The sequence below is a fragment of the Echinops telfairi genome, unplaced genomic scaffold (assembly GCF_000313985.2).
Source record: "Echinops telfairi isolate 266 unplaced genomic scaffold, ASM31398v2 ScPeMD7_18;HRSCAF=68, whole genome shotgun sequence".
NCBI classification, from domain to species: Eukaryota; Metazoa; Chordata; class Mammalia; order Afrosoricida; family Tenrecidae; genus Echinops; species Echinops telfairi.
The window spans coordinates 88,492,379-88,507,382 of NW_022103915.1; the positions used below are offsets into that span (position 1 = coordinate 88,492,379).

General features: G+C 37.3%; 1 protein-coding gene across 1 annotated transcript; it reads right to left on the bottom strand.

The window, feature by feature from the left end:
- Window positions 1-4,028: 4,028 nt before the first annotated feature.
- On the bottom strand, window positions 4,029-5,030 carry LOC101646209 (olfactory receptor 4F3/4F16/4F29). The gene has a single exon (XM_004698422.3). It carries the CDS (start codon window positions 4,965-4,967, stop codon window positions 4,029-4,031), a length of 939 nt encoding a protein of 312 aa, XP_004698479.1. The 5' UTR covers window positions 4,968-5,030.
- Window positions 5,031-15,004: the final 9,974 nt, after the last annotated feature.

A 15,004-nucleotide genomic window follows, 5' to 3' on the forward strand; every position in this document is an offset into this window, starting at 1 on the left:
AATAAACAGAATATTTTCTTAAAGAAATAGAGAAACCATGGAAAGTTTTACATCAAGTGTTATTTAAAATACAGTAAGTAACATTAAGATCTGAGCTGTATCAATGGCCTTCTGATTGCATGTAAAAGAAGCACAACTTAAACTCAAGCAAGATGATGCCTTTATTATCATAGTAACCAAACTATGTGGGGACAAGGGTAAAGGTGAATGTTCAAGATAGCTGGGACCAAAAACTTGAATATCAAAAAGTTGCTGTCTTTCAACTCTATACATTTTTTCTCTCATGTTCTTCTTTATTATCCGGTATTAGATTTTTGGAAGCAGAAGATATTACCGCTAATGTGTTCTATACCCACAATTTCAAAAAGGACTGAACTTTACTTTTTGTTTTCAAGTCTAAACATTCTGGGGGAAAGCTCAGAATGATCCATTTTGATCTGGGCTCAGAGCTTGTAGTATTCAGAGTGGACAAGGAGATGCCATTATGACTCAGTTCAAAAGCCCAACTTTTGACCAATCAGTAATTAACAGAGAGGAACAAGCGACAAGTTGTCTTCTTTCAATCATAACACATGGTTAGTACAAGCGGTAAGTACATCTACCCGAAGAAAGAGCTTGCTCATTTGGGTAGGACATGGAATAGATGGGTACATAGGGGTTACTTCTTTAGGCTAGAAAGAAAGGTCTATAATCAGGTGTTAGGTTAAATAGTAATATCCTCAGTCATTATATGTCTAAGGATTTCATCAGTCACAGATAGAAACTTGAGAGGATGGACAAGGACTAGAGGAACAGGCAGTCTTTTAAATGTACACACAAACAATAAGAAATTTGGGGAACCCTGCAAGGACCTACTGAATGTTAAATTAAGGAACGAAATAAGGCAGTGGAATTATCCAATATGCAAATTTTACTTTTTCAAATAATTTATTAGGAAGCTTAAAGTAAACATGAAGGAGCCCTGATTCCTTATTGAGCTGCTAACTGTGAGGTCAGCGATTTAAATCCTCTAGCCCCTCCTTGGGAGGAAGGTGAGACTTTCTGTGCCGATAGAGTTCCAACACCTCAGAAATCAACACTGGTAGCTGTACCCTGCCCTGTAAAACCACGATGAGTCAGAAGTGACTCAATGACACTAGATCGGATATTGGAAGGCTAAGTATGAAGGATGGCTACCAAAAAGTGACATATACCAGTTTTTCAACTACATGAAAATGGACTCAAAAATAATTAATGCTCTAAAGGAAATGGAAGCAAATTATGAAGTGTGAAAAATAGTGATGCAAAATAAAGATCACATAACACAATATAAATAATGTTAAATTTAATCAAATGTTTTATATAAATCTTTATATAAAGATTTAGAATCCTTTATGCTGCATCTCTATCTGAGAATCATTTTGATCATCTTCTGTTAAAATGGATATAAATTATAGTTTGTAAATCTCTGATCTTTAATTGAATCCCTTATTTTATAGAATGGAATAGGGTTATATATAAAACACTTTCAAAACTAAGAATTACCTTAGAGTGACAGAAATTATACAAAGTCAATAGTAATAGTCTTATATGAGCAGGATTAAATAAAAGAACTTCGGTTACATGTGTACATAAGGAATGTCCCTAAATAAAAAAGAAGCGAGTGTCTTTGAAGATAAAAGATAGAGTGGAAACAGGACAGTCTGTAACAGGGTAAGAGTCAAAGATAAAATTTATGCTGATGAGCCAGCACTGACCAGACTAGAGGATCATATTGACCTTTAGTCAAATATGACCTAAGGATCATATTTTTCCTTTCATTATGTGGAAATACAGGCATTAAACCAGTGGAAATACAGGCATTAAACCAAACCTGATATAATTAAATATTTAAGTAACCCAGCTAACTTGTTTTGCTCCAATTCCTTGCTCATTAATGCTTTCATTAAAGCTTTGCTTCCCAGAAGCTGCCCTGTTCTAAAAGAATGAATTAGGACCAAGTAGGAATCCAGACCACTTGACAAATACTTTGTGACAAATGAATCCGTTGGCATCTTGAATATGTACTTCCACCTGTGGCAATCCACAGTTACTAATATAGCCTACTCTGTTAGAGAAAAGATACAATTTTGAGGCGTGGACTATGGTAATTCACCAAACCAATGTGTTCAGAGATTTTAAAAAAAATTACATTTCTACAGGAGATGTGTTCTATCCCACTACATGCTTCAGTCAACAGTAAACAAGCAACACAAAATCTTCATTAAGGCTTTTCAAGAGGAATGTTAACTGGGAGCACCTAAATAGAATTAATATATAGAAGCTTCTCCTTTTGAAAGTATATAGATTTAATGTTACACCAAGATAGAAGGGAAATTTTGCAATACTTTTACCATTTAAGAAATCCTTCAGTAAACAAAGAGTTGACTGCATATTCTCCTCACTGCCATCTTCATGTCTTTGTTTCTGAATGTGAAGATTACTGAACTTAGGAAAGGAGTGAGAACTACACCAAAAATGGCAAGATGTGATATCTACGTGTGATGTAGCTTGAGGCCAGGTTTAAACAAAGATGCAAGGGCCAAAGAACAAAATCACCACCATGATGTGAGTTGATAAAGTGGACAGAGCCTTGGATGAACCACTTGAGGAGTGTTTCCAAACTGTGATCAGAATAAAAATATAGGAGATGATCAGTATGAAGAACGATCCCAGAGAAATGAATCCACTGTTGGCTGTGACCATGAACTCTCGTTTGTAAGTGTCTACACAGGCCAGTTTGCTGGGAATGAAGAAGTGTACACAAACTTACATCATAGTGAGCAGGTAACTGTTGACCTTCTATTCTCCCCACTTGTCACTGTGCTTCAACCCTGCCCAGTATCTGATTGTTCCTGGGCCTTAATTATGGGTTTAACATGAATCTCTCTGATTTACCTCAAATTCACCTATAGTAGATTGAAAGGAACTGGCATAGCCCCTTGGACATAAAGCTGAAATGCCCTAGTGTGAGAAACTGCAGATCACTGCTATTTCAAGGACATGGATTTGGTAGTCCTTAAACTTTAGTTCAGATTTATTGCTTGGTGGGTGCCCAATGAATGGTGGCCTGGGCCCACCATATATTTACTATTGTAATGTCTTCCTTGCTTTCTTATGATTTGTATTAGTCTGGTAGGCATGGTTCTGCCACTGTAAATGAGTTTTATTGAAAGTTTTGCCCTATCACAAACCTCCATTGTTTATGTAAGTAATGTCCAGTACCTAAGAGTTTAATCTGTACAAGTCAATAATCCATGTATTGTGGTCTGAAGCTGTCCGGTAGTTGTGTAATTTCTTTTTTCAATAGTGCTTTAAATTCTACACTATTTACTATAGTAGTGATACTACAAATAGAATTACTGATTAATAATGTTCTCTAACCTAAAATGATAATGATGTTTCCAAAGTAAACAGAGACACCCTTCTGGAGCACGCAACAAGGGCAATAAGACAATAAAGGTGAATAATATTAATCTCTGTTGGAATTTGAAAGGTAAAAATATTTTTATTTACAAAATATATGATCATCTATTAAAATCATATATAACCTATAAAAATGTTAAAACTAATAACTGTTTCAATATTACAGCATACAGTTACAAAAATAAGAATTTCTTTGGGCAGGGCCTCCAAAATGTTATGGGAGCATGATATGAAATTTTAATCTTTTTTTCTACAAACTTTTTAAAGCCCCATTACATTAAAAAATTCCATTTAAAATAATCTCTAAACTATTAAATACATAAATCCATCTCAAAAAAGAACTATAAGACCCATTCACTCTAAAGTATTGCTGAAAGGGATTAAACAGGATTTACATAAATATAAAGATATACTGTTTTCATGAGACTTGCTCTTCACAAAAAATTTGCATGTTAACGGATTTAAAATTTTATGACTAATCTGCTGACAGTCAAATCAATATTGCCTCAAAACTCAAGTCCAAAATATCAAAGAAGAAAGCCTAAAGCTAGCCTGTGGTGAATGAGAAGATTTTATCACATAATTTATGAGATCTTCCAGTACATTATGAGCTGTTTGCATACTCTTTTCATTGCTGCCTTCATTTCTTTATTCCTGAAAGTGTAGATGACTGGGTTTAAAAAAGGAGTGAGTACAGCATCAAATAGAGCTAGAAATTTGTCCATCTGGGAATTGGGGTGTGGCCACGTATAGACAAACATGGTTGGCCCAAAAAACAAAATAACAACAGTGATGTGAGCTGACAGGGTGGAGACGGCCTTGGATGAACCACCTGAGGAATGTTTCCAAACAGTAAACAAGATGAAGACATAGGAGATGGCAAGTATGAAGAAAGAACCAACACAGATAAACCCACTGTTGACAGTGACCATGAACTGTAGTCTGTAGGTATCTCTACAGGCGAGTCGGAGGAGCCTGGGTAGGTCACAGTAAAAACTGTCTAGTACATTAGGACCACAGAAGGGTAAATTAATGATGAATGCCAGTTGGAACAGTGAGTGACTGAGACCAAGAGCCCAAGCAGCAGCAAGAAAAATCATGCACATTCTTGGGCTCATAATAGTCTGATAATGGAGAGGCTTACAAATGGCCACATATCTGTCAAAGGCCATGGCGATGAGCAGCACCATCTCCACACCGCCTATGACATGGATGAAGAAGATTTGAGTGATGCACCCTCCAAAGGAGATGACTTTGTGCTTTCTTAAAAGGTCATATATCATCTTGGGTGAGGTGACAGAGCAGGCTCCCATGTCAATGACGGAAAGACCAGCCAGCAGGAAGTACATGGGGGAATGTAAGTGAGGATCGGTGGTCACAGAAAACACAATGAGGATGTTTCCAGCCATGCTTGCCACGTAGAGCACAGAGGAGAACACAAGGAGGAGGAGCTGGATCTCCCAAGAGTTGATGAGTCCCAGAAACACAAACTCAGACACCAGAGAGTGATTCCCTCCATCCATTGATCCAGCCAACAGGGCTGCCACTGAAACTATGAGAACTATGAAAATAAGGAGGAAATTTTGATTATGATAATAATATATCTTAAAATCATTTGTGTTTCAGTGTCCTTGCTATGAACCAAAAGTACATAATGATTCAGTTCTTTAACTTAACAGAAAATTAAAATAAAATACAAAACATTGCCATCAAATGAATTCTACCTCATATGCTATAGAGCAGACCTGCTCTGGAGGTTTGCTTGGCTGCAATCTTTATGAAGAAGATGGATAGTTCTTTCCATCACAGCTACACTGTGTCAGTTCAAACTACCAACCTAGATGTTAGTAGTCAAGCACAAAGCAACAAGGAAGCCCTAACAGAAGTTTTCCATTGCTACTGAGTCTATTCCAATTCACAGCAACCATAAAGGATGGCGTAGAACTGCCCTATAGGGTTTGCAAGGTAGCAAATCTTTCCAGAAATGGATTGTCAAAACTTTTTCCTAGAGAATAGTTTATTCTTTCAAATTCCCAGTCTTTCCTTTAGTAGTGAAATACTTAACCATAGAACCACCAGATAATTGGACAAGAAAAATATATTGATGTATATCTTTGGCATGCACCAATGATTTAAATAGCCTCTGGTGTTGACTAGTCCACATTTCCAACCTATTCCATTTTGCTTTTATGTGTATTCTCATACATTCTCTTTCACGCTCTACTTTTTACTTTCATATCTCTCTGACAAAAAGCATGGATGAAGGTAAAACATTAACAGATGAATTGCTAATTGAATAGTAGCCTGAGATGTATGATTAAGTTAAATAGGGTGTAGACTAAGACCGAATCTGTTATTGTTATTTGGTGCCACCAAATGAATTCCAACTCATAGCAACACTTTGTAAAATAGAGCCCTCAACAGGGGAAGTGTAGAGACTTATATAAAAGTATTATAATATATGACAAAATAATAATAATTTATAAATCATCAAGGGTTTATGAGGGAGGAGGGAGTGGGGAGAGAGGGGAAAAATGAGGAGGTGATACCAGGCTCAAGTAGAAAGAAAATGCTTTCTAATGATGATGGCAACAAATGTACAAATGTGCTTGACACAATGGATGGATGTATTGATTGTGATAAGAGTTGTGTGAGCCCCTAATGAAATTAAAAATATATTTTCCCATCACATTCACAACTGTATCATATTCATTCACAACGCTTTATACTTACAAAGCTCTAAACTTGCCTCAATATCTAGTAATGCTTTCATGGGAACCTATACCATCTAGTCTTTCACACTAACGGGCAACACGTAATAAATATAATTGGGGAGATTTTAACAGCTTTGCTATTAAGGTACATGTCTCAGTGGCCATAGAGTATATAAATTATCTGTGAAAACAGCTTCTGACTATCCATACATGTGAAGTTTTGAGGACCAGCATTGAACTTAATTGAAATGTTAAATTTTAATTCATCAGCGTCTCAGCCTCCTCTTGCTATTACTTTTCATGTTAATTGGTATCTTCCATCTTTTAAAGTATTCAATTCTTCCTGTATCATGGCCCATTCTGTTATGTGGCATTACCGTGCTTATTCAACTGAAATCCACTGAAATATTCTATCTTCAAGGAAATTTGTAATTCCATTCTTTTACCTCATGAGTATAAAGTAAGAGGGATGTGGATGTGCAGCATTAATAAGGAGCATATAATAAGGCATAGGACTTTTCTTCTTCATTTTTTAAGCTTTAAAATACAGAATGTGACACTGGAGATTTAGTCCTTTAATAAATATCATGTTTATGTATGGAGTGGGAGGTGATCAAGGAACAAAGTTATATTTATCAGTATCCATATACCCACCATACTCTTTGATCTACAGCAGAGTAGTTCCTGAAAACAATTAAGATTCATGATTTTAGGAGTTATTGGGCTGTGGTCAAACAGGTATACTGTCTTCTTTCATATTTGTAACCACAGCTTCATATATCCTGTCACAAAACGCCATCCAATTAAGTTTTTGGTTCATCCGCAAAACTCACAGGGGCTCTCACTTATCCTGACCCCAATTCAGAGTCACCACCACTGGCATGAATCTGTATGTATTCACCCAACCTGAGTGATTATACCATCACATGCTGAGCCATAAATCCATGGTTTCAAGTTGCTACAAAACCCTTGGGGGCTAAAATGAGAATCTAGAACAGGCACATATGTTGTTCACTGGGAAATTGAGATCATCATGGAAAATCATTGATGGGATGAAGATACATAAGAAAGAGTGGAAGCACTAGGAGGAGGACAGGAATCGTAGGATGGGGATCAAGAAAGGGTCATGGGAATTACTGTCCGCAAGGCACAGAATCATTTAAGACGCATTTTGTCCAGGTTGGCCATTATTCAGATCCAAAAGAGCAGGAGAGCCATGAAAGTAAGCAATGCTTCTCATAGTCACACAATTGATAGAATTAAGGACCACAACCCAAGTCTATTGATTCTTATTCTATATTGAAACAATCTAAAGAAAATAATCAGATAAAACAAGCAAATTTCAAAACTCAAAATTGTGATTTCTTTTCCTGGTTAAAACCAAACAAATCATAAACATCTATAGAGTGTGCATACTAATAATAAGTTACATAACGTATGTACATTATACAACACAACATAAATGGCATAACAATATTTAAACATTGCATAAAAATGAACCGAATTAAAATTGCTTTATGAGCACAATAATTAATTATATTTGGGAAAGCATTCATTGCCTACACAATATATGTACTCACCATAATTTCTTCAAAATACAATTGGTCACTACAATTATGAGAAGAAAAACTCAAGATGGTGTTTCTAATAAGTTTATCCTTTAACATTTCTCTGGACCCCTGGTGGAGTATTGGTTATGCTTTGGGCTGCGATCTGCTTGGGAGGCAATTGGGTTTTCCACTCTTGCAAACAGCGTCAAAACCCCACAGGGGTCACTACGAATCATCATCGACTCCATGGCAGTGAGTTTGGTTTGGTTTTTAGTATTTCTGAAATTTATTTCTCTAACGGGCAACTAAAATCCTCTAATAGCTTTTACTGGAAATTCTTCATATTATTGTTTTTTTCTCTCTCATTAGTAAAAAAAAGAAAGAAAGAAACTCAAGAAAATAGTTGGAAAAACATGAATTACACACATAGAAAGTGCAATATAAAGTAGTTCACAATACATACCAAATAAATAGTAAGACAAATATTAGCTGAGTATTTGGGGGAAATTGCTAAACAATTTTGAAAGTAGAATATATGTAGGGAGAGTTATGCAAAGGTCATAGATATTGATCTGTCATTATAGAAATTAGTGAGAACAGAATAGGAAGGAAAGAAGGAGAAATATGCAATATAGAGAAAATGACTGGAACTATAAAACATGGAGAGATCATGTACTATCAATTAGCAAGTATTCATGTGTATAGATCCCATATTATATCCATGTACTAAGGAGTACCCTCCGCCCCAAAATACTGATGCTCATTTGTTTTGTTTTGTTTATGTGAGGGGGATAGTGCATTTGGAGTTCCTTTCACCAGGTCAGACGGTGAATCAAGCTTTCTATTTAGAGGCTCTGAAAAGATTGCATAACAGTGTGCAACAAAAATGCCTGTGGCAGATGGGGAACTGGTTTTGCCATCGCAACACTGCGCCTGATCACACAGCCATCTCAGTGCACCAGTTTGGGGCATACTTCTCATACCTTAATCACCTGACCTCGCCCTGTGCAACTAAAGGACAGCGACTTAATGACTTAGCAGAGGTGAGAAAAAAATGAGAGAGGTGCTGTCAGCCTTCCAAACAGATGAGTCTGAAAAATGTTTCCAAGAATGGAATCGCAGATTTGACAAATATATTAAGTGTAATGGAGAGTACTTTGAAGGTGATAAGGTTGTTTTGTAAAAAAAATTAAATATAGAGCTTTGAAAAATATCCAGGTTGTTTTGGGTACCCCCTCATTCATATAGAAAGTCAATAGAGCGTTTGTGGTTGAGAGGTTAGGTTAACACCAATCCATTGTAATGCTCTACCTCCCCGTTAAAGATCTTTATGGCAGCTGATCCTCTTCTCTATCATTAGCTTTTACAATAGGCTGTACCTGCATAAAAGAAAATTCTCATATAATTTATAATACAAATTCAAATTCACTGCCATCGCATCAATGCTGACCCAGAGACCATTAAGGACAGGGTAGGACTGCCACTATAACTCTTTACCAGAGATAGCCTAGTCTTTCTCCCACAGTGAGGCTGGTGATTTCAAATGCTGACCATTCAGATCACAGCCCAATACACAATCCCTATATCACCAGAGCTCCTGCAATCATTTATATGAGTCCTGATTAATTATCTTCCAGTGAGAAGATATCTCAGGTTTTACACCTAGTTCTTGCTGGGCATTAGAGAAAATTTGCCCTCCAAATCTACATCTAGAGTCAACTTAATTCCCTGTTATGTGTGGAACAAAATTAGAGGAAGAAGGTGAAAAAAAATGAAAGAAAGCAAAAGAAGAATAACAATGATTCAAAATATGGGAAAGGCGAAAATATATGCAAGGATAAGATAAAATAGATACATCAGGGTTTGGAAAGAGAAAGAGCTGAACAAATTCCAAGTCGTAAGAAATGTGGTAGCTCACGTTTAAGGTAAGTTATAGCGAACGTAAGTCAATCTCTCACCTTTAACAAAATGGGCTGCTCCTGACATTAACATTGGGTTGCACTTAAGGAAGAAAAAAGGCTGTTGCTCCTGTAACCTGCCCTGTCAGGCCCACAGAGTTTCTGTGAAATCACACTTAGTAATGAATGGAAGGATAATTACTGAACAATAATACAAGTATACATGTAATTCACTGCAAAAAAATGATAACTGTTATTAGGACTTGCAGAGGCTACTATATACTAAGCTGTAGAAAGGTTTATACAGAACAATAAACTACAGGCCCAAGAAGATTCTCCCTAAAATGTGCTTTCTGTGTGTTTTACCATCCCAGAAAAATCTCTGTCCAGCCAGCTTCTGCAATGGAGGGTCACAGTGCAGAATTTCCAAACATCTGTGGCTCTTCTTCAGAGTGAATTTATTGCACAGCAATATGATCCCATTTGAAAGTCCAGAAAGTTTGTCCAAGATTTTACTTCTTCTGCTTCAATTCTAAAAATACAGAAATTCACAGATTGCCTTTCCCCCATTATAAAAGAACAATAAATAGCTTGAGCTGTGTTCAGCCAGGCTTTTTTTTTTTTTAATCCAGGCTTGACCACTCATTTTCTATGTGAACATAATGTTATTATTTGACTCCTCTGAGCTTCAATTTCCTCATTTCTAAAGTGGAGCTAAAAATGCCTCCTCCTGCAGTTTATGAGAAATAAATGCTATAATATATGCAAATACACCTAACAGTATCAAACACATAGTATGGTACAATAAACAGGCTTTGTTATATGAGGGTACATCAAAGGTATTGCTACAAGGTCGCAGAAATAATTATAAATCAAAAATCTCAAAATGTGAAGTTGCTGCTTCACAACATATCCTCCACCTAGGTCTAGGCGCCTCTGCCAGTATTGTTTCCACTCCTCTGATCCGTCCACAATTCCCCCTGTGCTCTGCCACGCACCATGTTTAGTTGTCAGAGCTGGCATTCTCAGAGTGCTCCGATTGTGTTCCTTTCAAGTATTCACAGAGCTTGGGAAACAAAAGAAGTCTGAAAGGAGAATGCCAGGGCGGGAGGGTATACAGCCCAGGGGTCCCAAATGCCCTCACTTAGGACCGGCCTTGCTATCCTCGAAGAATGAACAGACACACTGTCATGATGGAAGACAATTTTAATGCACATTTTCCTGGCTTTTTTTATCACCAGCGCGTCTATATTTTCTTAACACTTCTTCCCGATAAGTCCCTGGACATCCAGTATCCTTCAAGAAAATCTATCAAGATTAGATCGCTGGAATTCAAAAATAGTAACCATAACCGGAGCTCACCTATCTGTCTTAAAGTCTTTAGGCAAGTAAAGATAAATGGAAAGACCACTTCTGAAGTGTGTACAACTAGAGTATGTGCAGAAGCAATCACTGTACATTTTGATATTTTTGCTTATAAAGGTTTCTGTGACTTTTTGTAATCAATACCTTTTTACCTATCCCCAGATATTGGGGTCTTTATATATGAGTGACTGTCAAACAAAATCCCTCAAATTCTGATTTGTTCATTATCCTGAGGTAAAACTAGACCCCTTTCATGATAAAACTTTCACATCTATATTTGCATCCAGTAGCTCACGTATGTTTACTAAAGAATAAGTTTTGCTTTTGGATGTATCAGTTAGCAAATGTCTTAAGGATATAAGGAGTCTTATTCTCTGACAAGGATCCATTCCTTCCAAAACTATAATCCTCACAATTCAAACCTAAAATTTTTTCTTTTTTTTAAAATTAAATTTGGTCTTTCCTGACCACCTCCAATTTTACTTGCTACTCGGTGGGGGTGTTAAAGAGAAGAGAGGGAAGCCAAGGCGGTGGTGATTCAAGCGAGCATCAAAGGATGTTCCCAGCTAAATATGTTAACCTACCAAGAAAGTGGCCAAAACTGTTACCCAGGAAAAAGCAGATGATTTTTTTGTGTGCAAGGCACATCAAATTCTTTCATTTCAGTCCCCACTTTAATTGTGCATAAGAAGAGTGTGCACATCGTTAAGTCAGATGCTGACTCAAGACCAAAATCTCAGACACAGTTTTAACCAATACCATTGTTACATGCTCATTTATGCATTAGTTCATTAAAATGCATTTGCTTATTAAATTTGAGATGTCAAGAAAGGCCAAAGTTGTACAAAGTCGATTCTTATCCAACATGTATGTACATGCTAGTATATACCTACCACTGTGTGATGGATGTAAAATAAGTGAATACACCCAGTGAGAGAAGGTAGAGTAGTAATTGGCAGCTGCAGACAGCATGAAGATATGGAGAATGTTTCAATATACAGACATGAGGTGTAAATAACCAATTTCAAGCAGATAGGAAAATATGAAAAACAGGTAAGGTCAGTGTTTTTGCGTTAGTTGTGAAACATGCAGATTACTAATAACATAGACACGATTTTGTAGGGGAAAGGAAATGTGAAAGATGGCCAAGGCAGGTTTGTTCCTGACCTTAGGAGCTACTCTATATGGAAATTGTTCAGAAAGGACTCTGGCCCTGAGGATGATTGGAGTTAGGAAGTGGATTTCAGGTAAAGAAGAAGAACAGAACAAAAAAAGAGAGTAAAAGTTTCTAAACTTTGAAAAGGCCCACCAGTTGGCCCGACTGACAGAACAGAGTAGATAGCAAGGCACTTGGGACCCACAAAATGGGGCTAAACAGTTGGGAAAACTTGGACAGGAAGATAAGCAGGGATAAGATAGCTCATTCTTGAGTGCTGAAATGTTCGCGTTCTCTGTCCATCTCCCTACCTGTCCCTACAATGGCTCTCCTTCACAGTTCCTGGTTACCATTCCATTTTCCTTCTCCAGTGGGTTGTGAATTGGTCTGTTATCCACAAATTGAGTAGTTTGAATCTACCAGCTACACTGCAGAAGAAACGAAAACTATCTCCCCCTGTAAAGATTACAGACTCGGAAACTCCCTGGGGCAGTGCCACTTGGTCCTTTAGTGTAGAGCTGAGTCAGAATTGACTAGATGGCTAGCCATAGTGCTAATGTCATCCTGACACAGAGAAGGCTGCCACCACACTGACAAGAGAACCTTGACTTCATCATTCCTAAAACAGAATCCTATGCTCATTCACTTACTATAGATTTTATTTTTATCCCTCTCGCCTACCTGTTTTGCCAATGGCTGTAAGAGAACAGTGTCATTAAAGATTCAGATATGTTCCCTAAAAAGTAACTGCATCCAGTTCAGGATCATCACAGACACACACAAACATCTGTATAAAATAGTAAAAGCAGCAGCTAATTAGAGCACTAGAGAGTAGTGCCCAAGTTATACTGCAGAAATCTGGGCTTGCCAGCGTGAGCTCACTTGGCTTTGGGAATTATCGCCTATAGGGGTTTTAGTTTTCCCAGGGTAAAAAACATGGGGAAGCTGTTAATAAAGAGAAATTAGAAGCTTATCATTTTCTTGTGACAAAGAGACTTTCTGTTATTTTCTAGAGTTCTTTGAACTTTTACTCTTTAAGAACTTTTGCTGTTGTTAAGGAGCCCTGGTGGCACTGTGGGTTGGGCATTGGGGTGCTAACTGTCGGCTTGACAGTGCAAACCTACCAGTTACTTTGAGGGAGAAAGATGAGGTTGCCTGCTCCTGTGAAAGATTTACACTTCAGAAATCATGCGTGTGTGTGTGTGTGTGTGTGTGTGTATACACATACATATACACACATTATACATGATATATATAATGTGTGTATATGTATTGGAATTGACTGTAAATTGGAATTGACTCATTGGCAGTGGGTTTGATTTTGATTTTGGTTTGGGTTGTTTTTAAGGAGCCCTGGTAGCACTTTCATTAGACAGTTGTTAACCACAAGGTCCGCTGTTCAAACCCACCAGCTTCTATGCAGTAGAAAGATGAGAGTGTTTACTAATATAAATATTTATCGTCATATACATAAATATATATAATTTTATGGTCTTGGTAACCCTATATAGGGTCACTTAGAGAAAGAATGGGCTTTATGACCAAGAATTTCCTTTGGATTTTTTGGTTGTTTGGTGCTGTCCAGTATGTTAGGGCTCCTATACCCTATACCTTGTGTACGACACAATGAAACACTGCCTGGTTCTATGCGATTATCAAAGCCATTGCCACATTTGAGTCTATTTTTGAAGCCATTGTGCTAATTCATTTAGTTGAGGAGCTTTCTATTTTTTCACTAACCCTTTGCTTTACCAAGCCTAATGTCTTTCTTCAGGGACTGCTCCCTCCTGATAACATGTCCAAAGTATGTGAGGCTAGGTCTCACCAGCCTCAATTCTTAGGTGCATTCCGGCTATACTTCTTTTGAGGCACATCTGTTCATTCTTCTGGCAGTCCATGTTATAGTCAATAATCTTTGCCAACAGAATAAACTCAAATGTATCAATTCCTCTTTCATCTTCCTTAGTCCTCGTCCAGTTTTTACATACATAGGAGGAAAAATAAAATATGAAAACTGGAATCAGGCACATCTAAATGTGAATGAAAAGAAATAAAATATAAATAAATAACATTCTAATTCTTTTAATAAAATGTAAGAACTTCTGGTTTTAATCATTTAATTGTTACTCTGTTTATTATCATAATAATATTCAACTTGAACATAGACTATATAGAAATTATGGACAAAAATGCATGAAGATAAAACCATAATATACCATGAAGAAAATAGGAAAACAGGAGGAAACTTGTGTTTCATCAGTGCTATCCTGCATTCTGATTCTTGCCTCTGACCCCTCTGTGAGAGGATGTCCAATTGTCTACAGATGGGCATTGGGTCTCCGCTCCATGCCCACCCCCATTCACAGCTGGTATGACTTTGTTCTGGGTCTTAGATACCTGATACCTGATCCCATCGACACCTCATGATCACACAGGCTGGTATGATTCTTCCATGTGGGCTTTGTTGCTTCTGATCTAGATGGCTGCTTGTTTATCATCAAGCCTTTAAGATCCCAGATTTTATATGTTTTGATAGCCAGGCACCATCAGCTTTCTTCACCACACTTGCTTATGCACCCATCTTGTCTTCAGCAATTGTGTTGGAAAGATGAGCTTCACAGAATGCTGGATTGTTAGAACAAAGTGTTCCTGTGTTGAGGGAGTACTTGAGTTGAGGCCCAATGTACATCTGCAACCTAAATTCTTAGCATATACATGAGTACATAGTTCTATTCCATTCTCATTATATATGTATTTACATCCTTCCCCCACTATCATGACCTCAATTCTACCTTACAAATTGGATTAGACCAAAACATGCACATTGCTACAGATAAGAGCCCACAACACAGAGAATCTAGGATAGATAAACCCCTC

Bases quoted from the DNA above. Each gene is read 5' to 3' on its own strand.
- LOC101646209 (XM_004698422.3), bottom strand. From the start codon at position 4,967: ATGGATGGAGGGAATCACTCTCTGGTGTCTGAGTTTGTGTTTCTGGGA.